Source organism: Caretta caretta, chromosome 2 (genome assembly GCF_965140235.1).
Source record: "Caretta caretta isolate rCarCar2 chromosome 2, rCarCar1.hap1, whole genome shotgun sequence".
Classification (NCBI taxonomy): Eukaryota; Metazoa; Chordata; order Testudines; family Cheloniidae; genus Caretta; species Caretta caretta.
In genome coordinates, this window is record NC_134207.1 from 207483204 (window position 1) to 207500656 (window position 17453).

The window sequence follows — 17453 nt, forward strand, 5'->3', positions numbered from 1 at the left end:
GAGTGTGTGTGTGTGTGTGTGTGTGTTTGTGTGTGTGTTGTCTGCGCTCGGGTTGTGGGGAGGGGGGGGGGAGGCCCAAACTTTGGCAGCCGGCACTTGACAGCGGCGAGCGGAGGAGGGGGAGGGAGGGGGGGAGGGAGGAAGGGCGGGGGAGGGGGGGAGGGGGCGGGGCCTCGGCGAGCCCAGAAAAACGACAACGCGAGAAAAATTAGTATTTTTGCACTTCAACAAATTAATGACCATGAGTTCGTTTTTGATAAACTCCAACTACATCGAGCCCAAATTCCCGCCCTGCGAGGAGTATTCGCAGCACAGCAGCGCCAGCAGCGCCTACCACCACCACCAGCAGCAGCCGCCGCCGCCGCACCTGCCCCAGCACCCGGCGCACCCGGGCCAGTCTCTCCCCGACTACTACCCGCGGCCCAGCAGAGACCCTGGATACCAGCCACCGCCGCCGCCTCCGCCTCCTCCCGAGGCGCTCTACCCCGCGCAGCCGCCCGGCTACCCCGAGGCGCCCTACAGCTACAGCAGCGCCCGCGCCAGCCCGGGCCGGGAGCAGCCACCCCCGGGGGCCTCTCCTCCTCCGCCACCGAAGGGGCACCACGTCCAGCCCCAGCCCCTGCTCCAAAGCCACGTCCTGCAGCCCCCGCGCCACTGCGAAGCCGCCCCCGCCGCAGGGGCCGGGGCCAGCCCAGGGTGCCCCCTCCTGCCTGACAAGAGCCTGCCCGGCCTCAAAGGCAAAGAGCCCGTGGTGTACCCCTGGATGAAGAAGATCCATGTGAGCACTGGTGAGTGGGACTGCCGGGGAGGAGGGCGAGGGGGAGGAGGGGAGGACGCTGAAGGTGCTGCAGGTTGGGTTGGGTTTTTATGTGTGCGCGTTTCCTAATGCAAACGTGAGAAACCTTTTGTATCCGGGGTCCTTTATCGAGAGATTTACGAGACGCCAAACCGTTAGGGCAGTAATTATAGCCCCCCATAAATTTAATTGCCCTGCCAGTGGCTCTGGGCCATGTGCCTTTGAAGCTTTTCTTCCACCCAAATGCCCATCACCATTTTTTATTGCGCTTCAATTGTTTCCTATTGTCAATAGCCTGTGAAACATTGTCTTGCAGTTATGTCTCTGATTTGAACCTGGTGTCAAGTTATTATATAATGATTCTGTTCAATTGCTTTTTTTTGTGTGTGTTCAGTCAATCCCAATTACACTGGAGGCGAACCCAAGCGGTCTCGAACTGCCTACACCAGACAACAAGTCTTAGAGCTGGAGAAGGAGTTCCACTTTAACCGTTACCTGACCAGGAGGCGACGCATTGAGATAGCACATACACTTTGTCTCTCGGAGCGCCAGGTCAAGATTTGGTTTCAGAACAGGAGGATGAAATGGAAGAAAGATCACAAACTGCCTAACACTAAGATGCGCTCCTCAAACCCCTCTACTGCTAGTCAGCAAGCCAAAGCACAGACACAGGGCCACCACCATCAACTCGATGGGTCAACACCCAACTCATCAGCCCTATAATTATTTTTATATTTGTTTTTTCAGTTGCCTATTTTTGTTGTTGACCATTTGGACCAAAACAACTGTATACAGAATCAGAAGAAACGTGCCCTGTACAGGGTACATGTTGAAACCAAAACCTGGACAAATTGTCAACATTGTACAGAGATAATGGTTCCATTCCCTTCATTCTTTTGTATTTATGAAAATATGCTGTACCTTCAGTGTGACAGAGTGCTGGATGCTGTAATGGATGAATTCTGTACCCAAGAAGGACTCTTTTGTACATAACACTTTAAAAATAAAATACAGTTAAAATAATAACTCGTGAGACACTTGTGTAAGACATTGACTTGAGTTGTGTTGTTTCGTGCAATGTTCGTGGATTCTCCAGTATATGCAGACAGAAGAAACCAAATTTTATGTCATGGAGAGTTTATGAAAACTGTCCCATTACAGTCTGACAGGCAATGTTTAATGTAACAAGAGTTATTTAATTGTTTTTAAGAGTAGCCACTGCGGTAGTTGTGATATAATCGTTCCCCCATGTCTCCTATTGCATTTATTTAAAAATATTAAAGGCTGTTGCTGTCTTCATATCTGGCACCTCTAACTGTTTCGGTTTGTGTACAATTTGTGAATTTTGGTGTGATGTATATATTGCCAATACTGGTAATAAAGAATACTCTGTACAAAAAAAATTAAAGGCTTCAAACACAAGTTCATGTAATGCTGTTTCCTAAACGTTATGCTTTGCTGATATAACTACAATTATTTAAAAATAACAGCTTATCACATTGTTTTAACTGTAATGAATCTTGTCAATACAGTTGTTTGCCTTCAAATTTAAAGAGATGCTGTTAGTTGCCTGCCTTCACAAAACATAGAGCCTGCTTGAACAAGTATATGTATTATTTATTGCCTAGATGAGCTGTGTCCTGTAGCAACCTTGCCAGAGGTTCAGTCTGTCTATTCATCTATATGTATATGGCTATTCCCACCCTATGCACAGAGAAATAGAGCTTTCACACTCAGTCAATGAACTGAAATGAACTAATTTACTGTAATAGAACTAAGACAGCTAACCATGATACACTTTAAAATATCTGGCCAGTCATTATTTATTCGTTCACTTGGTATTTATTGTGACTTGTCAATTCACTATGAAGAATTAAGGGGAACTGTATGGGTGACAAAAGTTTCTTTATTTCAAAGGCATCTATTTTTAAAAGTATTTGGTGTAAACAGAATTTAAATGAAATCTGGTACAACCCAGAGGTTTAATCTGGTAAATGTGTTCAGAATGATTCTGGAAAACAGTATTCAGGTGTTTCAAACTCATACTAACCTTCTCATTGTCAACGATGTTGAGAAATATACCAAAGGTGGAATTATTACAATAAAATGTATACCATTTATAAGGATTTTCATATCACTTTGTCGAGAGTATCATTGACATTGAAACCTATTAACTGAGCAGAAGAACTTGTAAGCGGAAACTCTATCACTGTTTTTCTGCCAGAAAAAGATTAAGGGCCACATTTTATTCGCCATACTCATGAAAGTATGTCCAGGTACTAAACTGGAGTCGACGAGTCTTCTCACGTGAGTAAGGCGAGAAAGATTTAGTTCCTTTATTTACATATATCACAATTCACTCAGTAAGAAAGCACGTTGGCACAACAATATTGTGAGCATCACTGCCTGTCCTAGGGACACATACCATTTCAATGAAAAATTTAACATGTCACTGGAAGAGTATATTCAGCATCAAAGCTATGGCAGTTGTAAATACATTTAGCAAACAGGGTTGTCTTCACATTGAACAACTAACCACCCTGAAAAGTATGTTTCCGTTACCATGCTGCTGTTTACTAAATCCTAAAACGTTTTCCATGTTAGCTGCCTCAATAAAAAAGAAACGGAATATATCTGAAGGTGGGGTAACTGCTGGTATCTCTCACTCTCTGCAACGTACAGCTCTTTGTTTTGTTTGTTGTGTGGAACATTTCCCTCCAATTTATTTTAAAACCAAATGAGCAGAAATTATCAAAAGCCCAAATCAAATATTTTAATTGAGAATAATTTATTACTGAAGACTATGCTTATAAACCTATTTTCCCTTCGTAAAACTACATGAAACCACGCGCTGAAAATAGCAATTTTACTGAGTATCATTAATCACCTCCTACAATAAATACTTCTTTGTAATTCAACAGCCGTTCTGAAAGGCATTCTCTTGGAAAAAGTCTGTGAAGACGCAAAGGATTTTCCTGGAAAAAAAAAAAGTGGTCATGTGTAAAGACACAGCATCTTGGCTGTCTGCTAAAAAAATGTATACTGCCTTGTTGGAGAATCAGCCCCGGTCTGCAAAATATCACATGGCAGATTATCATCATTTAAGGTAAATTTTCATTTGTACCCCACCCCCTTTTTAAAGCTGCATAGTGTTTGATATGTGAGTGTTACTATGCTTCTCGTGTGATATAATCAGTGTTACAATCACTTAGAAAATTAAATCGCAGAGTTTAAACTCTGGCATTGTCCAGCCTTTGCTAGGGCAACCAGAAGAGTTCACTGAAAGGACAAATTTTCTATCCCATTAATTGTTTTTTTAGAGAAGCAGACTGACCCTTCAAACCCTTGACCTTTAAAGACAGTATCCTTTTAAATCCAGCTCTTGGACCTAAATGTCTCTCTTTGGCTTGCTGTCTCTCTCTCTCACACACACATATTTATCTGCTCTCGCCACAAAGGAAAGCGGCACAAAATGCTAAAGGTGGAAGTTTGTCAATATTTCAAATAAAGACAAAATCAGGTCTGAGTCACTTTAATTGTCACAGTTAGAGCCAAGCCGTTAACCCCCGCCCCTTCCCACCAAGAAAAATGGTAGTTTTTCAAGGTCTCCCTTCCAGTTTCTACTTCAATCTCTGATATACCTGGTGTTTTATTACAAAAGGAACTCATCTGTGACAAGCAGCTCGCAGTATTTAATAACTATACCCATTCTCCATTGAACGTTTAGCCAGGGCTCTGACATTTTTTGGTATACTCTGAGCCCTATGGACTGCTTCTTGGGTTTTGTAAATGGGTGGGGGATGGGTGGGGGAGGAAGGAAGGTGGAGGTCTTGACAAGCTTGTCAGAGACTCCATCTTTCTTCTCCCCTCCCTAGCCCGAGCCTCCATTCCAAGCCAGAAGTCTGATCATGGGCCCGATCCTGAAATCCCTTACTCACGAGTCACGCCAAGAGCTCTTACTCGTTCCAGAAGACCCATTGAAACCAACAGACTACGGGTGCCAGAAAGCTTGGCAGCATCTCTGCGTTAGCATCTCTACTTTAAGACACTCCGTGATTTTATTCCATGACAGCCATTACATGAATCAACTTGAAGAGTAATAAACAAAAAGATTGGGGGTTCATTCTGTGATTTTTGGAAGCAGATATACCCGGATTTCTCTTTTGTATTCATTCTCCACCCTATTGCAGACTTTGTGAGATTGTTGAAAACAGTACTCCAATACATCTACAATTATATGTATCCTTTTAGATGTATTGCTGTTGTATGAGAAATATGATATCCGATACGTATATCACTGATAGAACACAGAGTATTGAGAGCTTGAGTCTTATTCTTGTTTTAACCCTAGTTACTGCACTAGAAAGTGTTACATTTACTCCATTGTAGACACTCTGGGACGGATTGTAACATAGTGCATACTACTTTACACCAATGTAATTCCATTGAGTTCACTAAAGTCACTAATGTAAGCAAGACCTGAATGAGGCCCACTGGTTCAAATGAATGCTTGGGTTAATATCTCTGAAGCCAAAGGAATTATGCCAGGCATTCATTTAGCCCACTAACTGTGTGTTTCCTAAATACAGAAAGGAAACCTCTCTTTTAACTCTTTATTATACTTTCCCTCGAGATGTGCAAATGGCAGGGCAAAAGAATTCTTCACAGACCTCCTATACCACATGAATGTTGATAAACTGTGATGAACCAATTCTTTGTCAGTTTTAAAGGCATCAAAAGGGCAAATATACTTGGTATCAGTATTGTCATCATATTATCATGTGCAATAACTGTTAGAAGAGGGATGGACTATAATTATGCATGTTAACACAGTCTGCTGTAGACAATAAAAATCCGGAATCAAATGGCTAATTTAAGGACTGTGGAACTGCCTGATCTTACAATAGCAGACAAGCACATGTTATTAATGTTCAAATGATCTCCCAAGAAACTGAAAAGCTGTCAAAAACAACAGAGATAATGGGACCTAAATAAGCAAAACAGAAACCCTGCACTAGTAGATAAAGGTGTTGCGTCTTTTCTTGTGTAGATATTGAAATTTTAATCTTTAAGGTCACGTGACTCATTAAATAATTAATGCAGATAGTCAGGAATGGATCTGTGGCCGTCAGGTCTCACTAGGAGTGATTCTCTCTGAAGTGAAACTCAACTTCCTATCTGAGTTTTTTAAAAAGCCCCGATTTGTCTTGAAAGAGTCTAAACTTCTTAAGAAAGCAGTAGGGACTATGTTGGTAAGTATTTAGTGTTTACTGTATTTATAGCTTGATGACTATAATTGTTTGTGCTAACTTTGTTGAAGTCTGCTGAGTATTTACTTAGCAAGTTTAATATTTAGAAATGTTAAATCTTTGTTTTAGCTGCTTTGTGGTCACATTATGGCTTTTTGTGATTAAGTGTTACCGAGTCAAACACATTTGATAATGTTCTAATTCACACTGTGGAAGGCTGGATACCACAGTGCAGGAAGACTGCTTTGTTCAATTTCCCTGGCATTAATAAATCACCAGCTTCTAATGCAGGGCCAAAAAGCAATGGAAAGGCAGCAAGCATTGTAAAGGAAAAGTCATGGGCAAATTTCTCTATGACTCATTAGTCTGAACGATTTATGTACGAAGTTAAAGTGCCGCAATGAATATTAGAATTCGGGATAACAACAAATTAAAAAAAAAGTCATAGCGTTTGTAAAGTGCTTTATTGCTACTTAGCAACTCTTTCAAGAAGAAGTATAGTTTAAAGGACTGTGGCAGTATAAAATATCGTGGTGTAATTTAATAGCTCCAAAATAAATAGCAGAAAGTCGTTGGCACCATTTTCAGATGCACAGTCCATATTTTAAAGGAGGGGGGTAAATCCAATCAAGACATTCGGATCAATTTTTATTGTAGTTGATAACATGATTATTGATTATGGATCAAAATGGTTAAAGAATGAGTTTTAACATCAAATAGAACCACTCCATGTCCTCACTGTATTTTTTGGAATGATGTGAATATCAGAGCTAAGAAAACAGCAGGCAACCGAATTCAAGCTGGAGATAGCTATCTGAAAAAATTAAGTTTCAATTTGTTTATATATTTTATCAGTGAGAGCTCTAAATTTATGAAAGGGAAATAAACAGCCCAGTAAGCTATTATTGCATAATTTTCTATAGACTGTAATTCTACACCAAATTTCAAATTATTATAGTAATTATGGAACTACTAAATTAGCAAAGCAAAATCTCTTCTCCAAAAGTTCTCCCAAGACAGACTTAATATTTTCCAAGGCTCGGATGACACCCTTCTAATAAATCGTGCTGGTTAACTATTAGCATTTACATTTACTGGCAATCTTAAGACACAATGCATAGGATTTTATTAAGAATAATGAATGCATGGGGTACGTTATTATATCTGATAAATACCTTAGTAAATGTAATCCAAAAATATTTGAAGAGTATGAATATTGGCTTCTTGGGGTCTGTACTATTATAAGACCGACAAAAAATTACAATATCTAAGTGCTAAATGTTTCTGCTTCGTCTTCTTCTTTTTCCACAACAGCTTTTAGTAAAGAGTTGAAGGGTTCGATCCAGCTCTCATTGAAGTCAACGGCAGAACTCTCATAGAATTTAATGGGAATAGATTCGGGCTGGAATCCTTAAGTACTTGAATAAAAATCCTAGTATACCATGTCCTACATTTAAACTGGAACCACTTTCTTGATTTATTCAACAGAGAAGAACATCGCTAGTTGTGTTTAATGTCTGCTGTTGATTAAATGATCCTAAGCAAAGGTTTCCCAGAGGAAAATAAAGCATACATTCATGTAACAAGAGTTTGGAATGACAATATTTCCAAACACTTGGAGACAGAAGGCATAGCAGTCTACCACAAAAGGCGTGTTCAGATACCAGTGTTCTTTATTGTTGTATAAAATAATCTTTTACACATTACACCAATCAATGGATTCCCTTCAGTAGTTTTATAGACATCCACGACTTTAGTCTTTTAAAAGAATTAAGCAAACCCAATATTTTTGTATGAATAAATATCTTCCTTTCTGATTCTCATTCAGGCTTTGCTTGTTGCTTATTTACAGAACTCCAGTGCACCGAAAAAGACGATTTACTGAGCGATAACAGCAGGAAACAATTCAGTCCACTGTTAGAAGTTTTAGGAGGTAAGGACTTCGGAAAATAAAATCTGTCGTGGGATAGTTTTGTGTAGAGTTCATATTTCCTAGTGCTTGCATATGTGGGGGAAAATGCTGTTACAATGAGATTTTTATTGTGATAAATATTTAACCGAGTTGGAATTTTCCGGATTGAATCCATTCATCTTCTATGGCTGGTGAATGCGAGTGTCTCGACAGACAAAGAAATATATGGAACAGAATTAATAGCAGTCCTCACAGAGGCATTTGAAACAGGAAAGATGCAAAGTAATTTAAAGAGTGAAAGAAGTTGGTAATTTCTTTGGCATTCTTAGTTCCGTCCAAAATCGAAGTCTCAAAGCAAGAGACAGGTAGTTGAAGCAATTTTAGTGTTGGGTGGCTTTCGTAGTTTTTTTGTTTGGTTCCCTTGAGTAGTTTTGCAATGACTCCTGTGTGATTTGGAATTAGGAACATAAAAATAAATGTTCTGATTTTAGAAACTCTGGCTTTTGCTTCAGAAAATACACCAGAGGAGCATCGGTTTTATGTGTTTTATATATTTTGGACTTCTCTGCATTGTGTGCATGTTTCTTTCATGATTCAATTGTTTTTTAAACAAATACATGTAATGCTCTTCATAGTGACAATATTATTTTGGCAATGGTAGCAGAGGATTATATAGAACTGTTTCAAATTCTTGCCAGATTTACCTGCTTATTTTTTATGCTGATACATAATTAGTGTAGTTTACTACCTTTTAAAGGCTGCCATAAATTATAGGGCTACAAGGGCTGCTTGTGTTGATTTAATAGCCTGTTGAAATCCTTCCTACAAAGAGACACGGCAAATATCCATTCATTCCCATTTTAAGAAAAGGAAAAGAAAGCATTATTTAATAGAACAATAATTTTATCCCGCATGCCCCACATATATACCTTTGTCCAGAAATAATTGTGATTTGTAAATTAACCATATATTCACAAGTTCCACTCGATCTCAATAAAAATGTCTTTAAATAGGTTGTATCGTTTTTAAATGCATTCTTCCTTTTAACCTGAAAAGGAATTGTCAAAATTCAGTTGAACTAACTTCATCAGTAACAAACACATATGTATCGGTAAACAACTTTGCCCTGTCGATTTCAACTGGGAGAGAAGGGAAATAAAAAGTCTACCGGTATATCAAATAGTGTTTTCATTTCTTCATTCACATAAGGGGATAGTCTTACCTTTTAACTAGTGACATAAGCATAACAATGAAAGGTAGACAGAGAGCAAGAATATTTCAAAATCTACTTATGTAGCCACTTAAAAGGTCTATTAATACTAATATTTGCATTCAAATCTGTCACAAAGGGACTCTCTTTATTAGCACACATTTTAAAACAGCTGTTTGTTGATATTGCTGCTTGGAATCTCAACGCAAAGCCATGTGCACAAAGCATAAAAAAATCAATAGTAAATCTTCTGAGAAAAGTAAGGTTTTCAGCTCTTAAAACCAACTTTTCAGGGCTCCACATCATGGAGGTAATAAAACAATGTTGAGTCTCCAGGAACAAAGCAATATGTTGGATGGCAAGGCAAATCAAACCTCTGCTACTTTCAAATCCATTTGAATTTGTGTTTGAAAACTCAGAATCTTGATACTTGACCAAAGAAAATGAATTCCAGAACCGGTGAGAGGGAATTATTTTCAGCTGCGGTCCAGGACCAGGTAAAGTTAGAAAGTCTCCCCATTCTTCTAAAGCACATCCTGAAGAAGTAATTCATACATCAAGAAGTTACTTTTCTTAATAATTAATTAGTTTATCCACGACATACAATATGTTAATTGTTAAACTGTAGTTTTAACATTAGCTTGATCATTAATACTAATAAAGATGTTCATAGAAATAGGTTTTTTAAGCCTATAGCCATAGCTAGCGTTAAGGCATTTAAGTTTAAGCTGTACCTCTGACTTATGATTGTGATTTATTGCTTTTGTAGTTTCTATTTGCTCAGGACTGCAAGTTCTAAAGCTATCTTTCTGCTTTTGACGCATAGCAGTCGATAACTTTTTACAACATATCCAAGGAAAACTTGCTGTGCTTTTTCAGCATCTGCTCCATTATCCATTAATTCCAGTTACATTGTTGCAGAAGAACTTTTTTATGTGTTTCTTTTATGGAATCTAAAATCACTTTATTTAAAGTAGCCATGAATCCATCCCTAGTAAATTTCACTCTTGGTTTAAATGTAGTACTCTGCTATACAGCTAAAAATAGCGTTAGAGTTCTGGAGTTGCATTTGCTATGTGTGTCTAAGATGCTATATTTTCCAGAATTTTTTAAATTCAAGGTTCTTAGTGAGGATAATATATAAATGTTCTACTGCTATCAAAGTCACTTCCATTAGAAAAATTGCAAATTCTTCTTCTGTTTTAATGTGACGCTGACTTTGTTGGAATGTCTACTAGTCTATACTATTACTGATAGGTTTAAATTCCAATAACCGTTTATGTTCCACTTTACAATCAAAGCGAGATTATTATATACAGTTTGACCATAAAGTCTGTAGAAGATAACATTAATCTTTTTATACAATCTTATTATCGTCAATAAAGTATTGGTGAAGTGATAAAAGAATATAAAAAGTAAGCTAAAAGTTTTCTGTAAAAATGCTAGAGTGGGGAAAGGTTTGAGGCAAATGATATATTGTAAAATGCACAATGGTGGTAAGAAATTCAGAGTGTAAAAGTCACCACAGTGGCACAGTAGCACAATACAAGTGTGAAATATGTTATTTATCCCAACTATCTTTATAAGAGCTCTTTGAACTTGTGATTTCTTGTGTCTGTGGTAGGATTGTGTAAATACGAAAAACTAAGTCTTAGAGGGAAGACTTCATTCAGATTAGAAACTTGGTCATTTCTTAGGTTAACTCAGGGGACGTATATGAGGGCTGTTCCTTTTTTCTGGACAGTTAGATCATTTTGTTTCTAAATTTTTCATCTTTAGAAGCCTATAATTTTGTGCATCACTCAAATAGTTGTATAGGAAATGCGTAAGCGCAGGTTTAACAGGAAGGTCCCAGAAGATTTTGCAAAATTCAGATCGTCCACTCTGAAGCCAGGCGCATTCTTCATAGGGTGTTACAACGACAAAAATCAACCACATTATTAGAGGAGATTCTTTTTGCCTTTGTCAGGTAATTGCAGGTCTTTTTAGTTTCTACAGCTGCCCTGTTGTAAAGTGTGGGTGTTAAGCAAACGCTATACAATAGCAATATAGAGAAGCCTGTAGGGAAGACTGGTAATCAGAGTAGTCATTCGCAAAAAGAAAAGGAGTACTTGTGGCACCTTAGAGACTAACCAAGTCATTAAGGAGTTCCTTATTGAAATAATAGTATCAAGGTTTGACTTTATTATTGGATTGCAAAACACGCCATCATTAAGCATAGATCAGCGTGGCGGTTTTGTTTGGGAAATGCCAGTTAATTAGGTTTAGTATAAAAGTTCATTGTAATCACATAATATGAAAATAATTCCTCTTACCTTGCATGTGATTTTGTGTAAAGAAATATTAAGTGTGGGGGAAAAAATAATCTCCGGTTCCTGATATTTTTCTTTAAATTCTTCTTAATGTATTTGGTTAAGGCTTTAAAAATCAGAGGACTGCGCTTAGAAACCTTGTTCCTTCAGTGATTCCCTATTTCAAATAAAAGGATTTAAGTTGACGTATGACCACGTGAGCACATAATACAGCGCATTATTGTGGCATTTGGAGTGGAGACCCGGGCTGGCTTCGTCTGTGATTACGCTTTTCCAGTTTCTGTTCAGAGCAAGCACTGCTTTCTATTATTTTTTCCCTCCCTCTCCCTTGCAAGAGCTTTCCATTTCGGTTGCAGCTTTCGTTCCTTATGGAAAGGTTATTGTCGAGCTGATAGGACGGAATGCTTCGTTAAAAAGGATGGATTTTATTTTAAGGTATTTCCGTTGATTGTTCATTTATGTGGTGAGTTATTGCTGGTGGAGGCAAAGGTCAGTAGAAAAGGCTTAAGGGTGTGCGTGGATCCAAATCAAGCTTCGTTTCTCCCTTTGTTTCAATTTGCTGCCGAAAATATTCAAGTCTCTCTTCGCAGCAAAGAAACCAGAGAGTTTCTTATTTTCCCCCCTAGAGATTCTGTTTTTCTTTTATAGGGATCTCCCTCCATTAAATCTCTTTTAAAGCTACATTACTGTTGTCTTTTATGATCAAGTGGAGACTGGGAGGATCTTATTTTTCCTGAAATATATACATATCTGTGTATACAAGAGTATTTCAGGAGATTGAGAAACACCCCTGGAATGGAGTCGGGGTTCGATTTGTGGCTGTCGTTATTGTTGTTTTGTTTTCTGTGTGCTTCTTTTGCTGATTCCCGCTCCGAAAATCGATGAGTATGCAATTGTGCTGCCATTTTATTTATGATGCTTAGTGGTACTTTGTTTACCATGCGAGCAGGGCTGGATTAGCTCTCTACCGTATTGAGGTTAACAATTCCAATTGAGACGGGATTGCCTTTGTTTCCTTAGTGAAACCAAACCTGGATTTAGCTAAGAATTATCTGGCTGTGAACAAATGTCCATCCACCGATTCTAACAATAAATCAGCCTCTGGAAATTTGTTTTACTCTGAATGGGGGATCTGGAAAGCGAGGGGGGGGAGGGGACAATCTCCTTTCTGTAAGGATTTACATGATCACTAAATTTCCTATCTCTACCACTATGTCATAACCTGCTCTATATAACTACATATATCCAGTAGAGTGATATGCACCTCAAATAACCCAAAAAATGAAGGGATTCTTTGTGTTCTATAAGGGGACAAATGTTACATAAAATTACATCCACCAGTGAGTTCCAGCTTTGGGAAAGGTCAGAGTGCTGAGTTTTGATTTATGTTTCCAGTGAGTTGGGGCAGCGTGCTCGCCTAGATGCGGCTGTGTCATTTTGTCCCAAATTACTGGGCAGTTGTAATTACTCAATTTATGAGCGGGTCATGGAAAAAATCGAACTATTAGAGACAAAACGTTCTTTACTGAAATACAAAGGCAGAGTTTAATTTAGAACGACTCCCTGCCATTTCTGCACGGTCCCAGAAAGCGGAAATGTAGAATTTGGGTTTAGCTGCCAACAGATACACTCTGAGCAGAACTGACCCAAAGAAATGCCAATTCCCCCACACATAATGAAGCATGTTCCTCTTTATTAGACATAGTGTTTTTCTTACGCAATTAAAGGAGGGGTATTTCATTCCCAACAGTGTGTTTAAAGCTAAAGCAGGTCAAACCATATTTTAAACGGGCCGAAACGCGTCGTGAAAATAAAATGTAAGCTTTAATTGCAGCCTTATTGCTTGTCATCGTTTCTGATGATTTACGACTCAGTTCTGGTGCATTTTTGACCCAGTTAAAACAATCATAAATAAAAAAAGTCCCAATATAAAACGTAGAAGACTAAGAACAGTTGTGTAGATGGATATTTCGAAAGCCTTTCTGCTTGTGTAAATAATCAGAGTGTTGAGTAAATACAAAATGAAGTGTCAATTGCGATTTTATGGTGTTCGATAACACAAACGGTAAGGCAGATTAAACAGGCTTCTCGCCAATATTTGATAATGCACTCATTTTCTAAGGCAACTCACATCCTTGCTCATCTGTGTAATTACTTGGATGTACATTTTATCAGTAACTTCTTCAATTCTCTCCTTTCCCCGATTTGAATAGGTAGAATATTTTTCCCCTAAAATATGCCGAAATTATAAATCCTTTATAATCTTAGGCGTTTCTGCCAGAACGGATCAAATCAAGATTTATATTAGCTATTTTACACCGAGACTGACAACATTTCCGTGAGTGGAGAGAACTCCGATACAATGTAAACTCTCCAGAAATACACCACATTTCAAATCTCAAATATTTAACCAAAATATAGAGGAAATTCTTCCCTCAAATTAAACCCTTGCAGTCCCATTGGCTTCTGTGGGGTATTAGGGAAAGACGGAATTTCGGCCCTCTGTTAGTGAAAGATACATCTTTGTATAACATGCAGTGCAAATATGTGCATTATTATATGTTACATCAAATTCAAATCCAGTCATACAAAGAAAAATCACCTGCTCACCTTAAAATTACATCTTTGAGTAGCGAGAAAGACAGGACCTGTCTAGAGTTATTGCAAAGTAACTTTCTATTCTTATGCAGTAAAATGTATCAAGGAAAACTATATCGCAGAAACTCAATAAACCATTTAATTTCTTGAATTAAAATACCTTGACAATGCCCACGATTTAGAACAAAGAATCTTCCCCTTATTCCCCCCCTTCCAAAACAAAATACATATTTCAGTCCAAACTTTAAACGCGCTAATATTAAAACATCAAATATTCCCGGAGTATCCTGAAGAGCTCCCCAAATCGTCACCGTTTCCTGAGTCCGGAGGTTTCCCCTCTTTGCTCTAGGAGGGTTCTGTAGGGATTCTGTAGGGGTTTCTTTGATTGCATCTTGCTATGTTAGCTGGAAACAGGGAGAAAGACAAATCAGCAGTTTCAGAAAAAAAGTGTGGGGTTGATTATTGACTAAAGAAGCTTTTCTTCAAATGCAACATTCAAGGGGCTGTTTGAAGCAAAATGCATACGAGTGAATTTTTGCCTCTTCTCCCCTCCTACGCTGCCCGACTTCCCCTTTCATGTTGTGCCATCGCAATATGCCATAAGGAGCAAGTGTTTTCTGTTTTAGTGCTCTGTTTACAGCTTTGGTGCATGAAGCCATAAATCTTGTATAGCCATAAATGACAAAAACCATTGGTATGCATAAGAGGCCACCCTGGCCTTATAGTGCTTTTTATTTGTCGTTTGCTTTGTTTTTGCTTTAAGGTGACACTGTGCTCCCTTGCGGTTTTAAGCATACTATTTATATTTTAACACCTTAATTAACGAAGAAACGACAAATTTACACCTTGTAATTATTCTAAATCGCCACTTAATGTGTTTCACCCAAACCGGCTCCTTTATGCGGGATTATAGTCTTAAACTTGATTCTAACTGTAATGTCCCCGAAAGGAATTCCATGGTTGTTGCTGACGCTTGTATATTTCTGTTGTCAAATTTGGGTTATTTTATTTTATTTTATTTTTTAAAAAAGCACTGAAGCTCAAAACATAAGCCCCTCAGATACACCTCAGCAATCTGTACAGATAGGTGTGCCAACACAGGCGTAGTGTGTGTGTCAAATGTTTGTGTGTGAATACGTGAAACTATACACACGCACATATGGGTGGATATCTCTATAGGTATATCTATGTGTATGTATGCGTAGATCCATATCTGCACATAGGTGAATATGTCAGTATGTGCATATATGTGTGGATATCTGCGTGGGTGTATGCGCATGTGTACATCTCTACTTGCGTGTGTGTATACTCACGCATGCATGTTTAATTACTAACTATAATTAGTTCATTTGTTCCACTAAAAGCATTGCCCAGAGCACAGATCTGATAGGAGTTGCTTGGATGAAAGACATAAACTACAGATTATTAATTGTTATTGTTATTATTATTATTGCGAATATTACTGACTAGGTCTCCCATAACTTTCAGCATCGAGGAGCTCGTGTAGAGAATATTCCATATCTACCAAAAACCGATTCACACAAAAAACTGGTCAGAGTGACCCTTTGTGAGCGCCGTTTGTCTTCATTAGCATAATTTTCCTGGACTTTAGTGACGCCTCGGTGCGGGGGGAGCTTCACTCCTTCACTCCCCTTTCTCCTCTCACTCCTTCATTCCTTCTCTGCAACCCCCACCCTGCCCCGGACTTCCCGAGGCGGCTGCGTTTTTTCCCCCCACCAGGCGTCCTTTGCGTGTAATATTCATAAGAAACATACCCATTTTCTGTGGCACTACATGAGGGAAGCCCTGAGACTTGATAGCTCTTATCTTTGGGCCCCGCTTTCTGCCCTAGGGGCTGAGCAGGGAGAGGGAGGGGGTCCGAGCCGAACCAGCGAGTCCTGAGCAGTGAGCGCTCCTCCAGTCTTGGCTGGTGGGTTCCTTGTGCAGATGACTTGAGCCGGTGCCCATCCCGGAGCCGAAGGGACTTGGCTGGGGGAAAGTTCTGCTCCCTGGGTTGTGTGTCGCCGAGCCTCCAAAGAGCATGCTGGCTTCCGCCTCAGTCGTCAGAAGTTAAGGTAAGCAGGCCACAAATACGCTGCTATCAGTTGTGAATGGCGGAGTTTATGTCCCAGTGATTTATGACCATAGACTTAAATCTCGGTTCAAGAAGAGTTCACAAGCGGGAGCTTCCTCCCAGGCAGTGACTGATACCCTTACACTTCGCATGCAGGCAGTTTCTCCCTCTTCCCTGAACTTTTCTTTATCTGTCAGGAAATCTTTAGGGGCTGTCTGCTTTTCTCTCCTGGATCAGAGTTCGGGCTGGGGGGCGGGGGGGGGGGGAGGGAAGGAGGTTGGAAGGAAGGGATTTTGTCAGATGTATCAGGGAGGGGGAAATAATGGGGAAATGGGGAACAAGTGAGGGACCTGCCCTAGTAAGGCAACTTTCCTCTGTGTCTTCTTTATCTTTCAGAGAGCTTGTTAAAGTGGCACTTGTTTAATGCACAAATATTGATCTTGTCGGTGGAAGGGCTACTCCAAGATTTTGGGGCCCAATTTTGCTTTCACTCCCATGCGACCCCAATGAAGTCAGTGGGGTCGCACGGGCATAACCGAGGACAGAGTCAGGCCCTTTGTCTTCAGCGTGTAAAAGAGAAACGTTTCTGCCAGCCCAGGCACCGGTTGTAGTGACAAACTTTTGTCCTCCCCTGGTTTTAGTATCTATGGCACTTACAAAAAAAGAGAAACGGCCACGTTGTACTCACAGCTTCCCAGTTTTCTATAACTTTGCAGAAGCTGGTGTCCAAAGTTGGACACCAAAACCTGAGTTGCTCTGTCTGCAAGTAGATTTACCAGAACCTACAATATTTCTCTCTCAAAATCAAGTTGCTTTTTATTTTTGTTTTAGCTCCTTGCGGAGCTCTGGAAATATTCTCCACCAGACTTTCTACTCAGCATTATCCCCCTGGACATGCTAGTCAATGTAACAAACTTTAAAATGTCAAATATAAAGTGAAGCATTTTAAATGGGTGACCATGACGCTAAGATCACTATTATTTAATTAATGTATTGTTTTCCTGAGACTGGGAGTCCCATATCTCTGTGTGTTTCAAGGGAACTAAATGAAAACTACTTTAGGGCCTAAGAATTAGGCACAGTATATGGGGGCTGGGGGGAGAGAGAGAGAGAGTGTTGTGCTTTATAATTGAGGAACTGGAAATTAATATGTTTATATGTATATGCTTTACAGTATATGTGTTACAGATCTTGACCAACTTATTAGTTCAATAACATCCATGGGTCTCAATTAATAAAAAAAATCAAATGGTAAGGCCTTTTGGGGGTTTATTAAAGTAACTAGTCTACAATAAAACAAAG

The 17453-nt window shown here is 39.3% G+C and overlaps 2 protein-coding genes and 1 long non-coding RNA gene across 7 annotated transcripts in view; 2 read left to right on the plus strand and 1 right to left on the minus strand.

Moving 5' to 3' along the window:
* The window catches only part of HOXA3 (homeobox A3), a 43798-nt gene that overhangs the window by 21158 nt on the left and 5187 nt on the right, over positions 1-17453 (plus strand). For 2 of the 5 annotated variants that reach the window (XM_048838442.2, XM_048838443.2), the window contains 2 exons: positions 3718-3902; positions 7898-7978. The gene's annotated coding sequence lies outside the window, so the exon portion shown is untranslated. Of the gene's footprint in view, positions 1-3717; positions 3903-5681; positions 6049-7897; positions 7979-11826; positions 11915-16023; positions 16153-17453 lie in introns of those variants that run through there. The other 3 variants (XM_048838444.2, XM_048838445.2, XM_048838446.2) reach the window with 3 other exon arrangements.
* Positions 170-2919, plus strand: HOXA4 (homeobox A4). Its single transcript, XM_048838447.2, has 2 exons — positions 170-788; positions 1191-2919. The coding sequence occupies exons 1-2, from the start codon at positions 236-238 to the stop codon at positions 1517-1519; spliced, it is 882 nt and encodes a 293-aa protein (XP_048694404.1). The 5' UTR covers positions 170-235; the 3' UTR covers positions 1520-2919.
* LOC125631567 (uncharacterized) lies at positions 13153-15968 on the minus strand. Its single transcript, XR_007354987.2, has 2 exons — positions 15853-15968; positions 13153-14481 (listed from the first exon to the last, which is right to left on the minus strand). It is a non-coding gene; the product is annotated as an uncharacterized LOC125631567 (long non-coding RNA).

Bases quoted from the DNA above. Each gene is read 5' to 3' on its own strand.
- HOXA4 (XM_048838447.2), top strand. From the start codon at position 236: ATGACCATGAGTTCGTTTTTGATAAACTCCAACTACATCGAGCCCAAA. The intron at 789-1,190 runs GTGAGTGGGACT...GTGTGTGTTCAG, and splicing joins GAAGATCCATGTGAGCACTG to TCAATCCCAATTACACTGGA.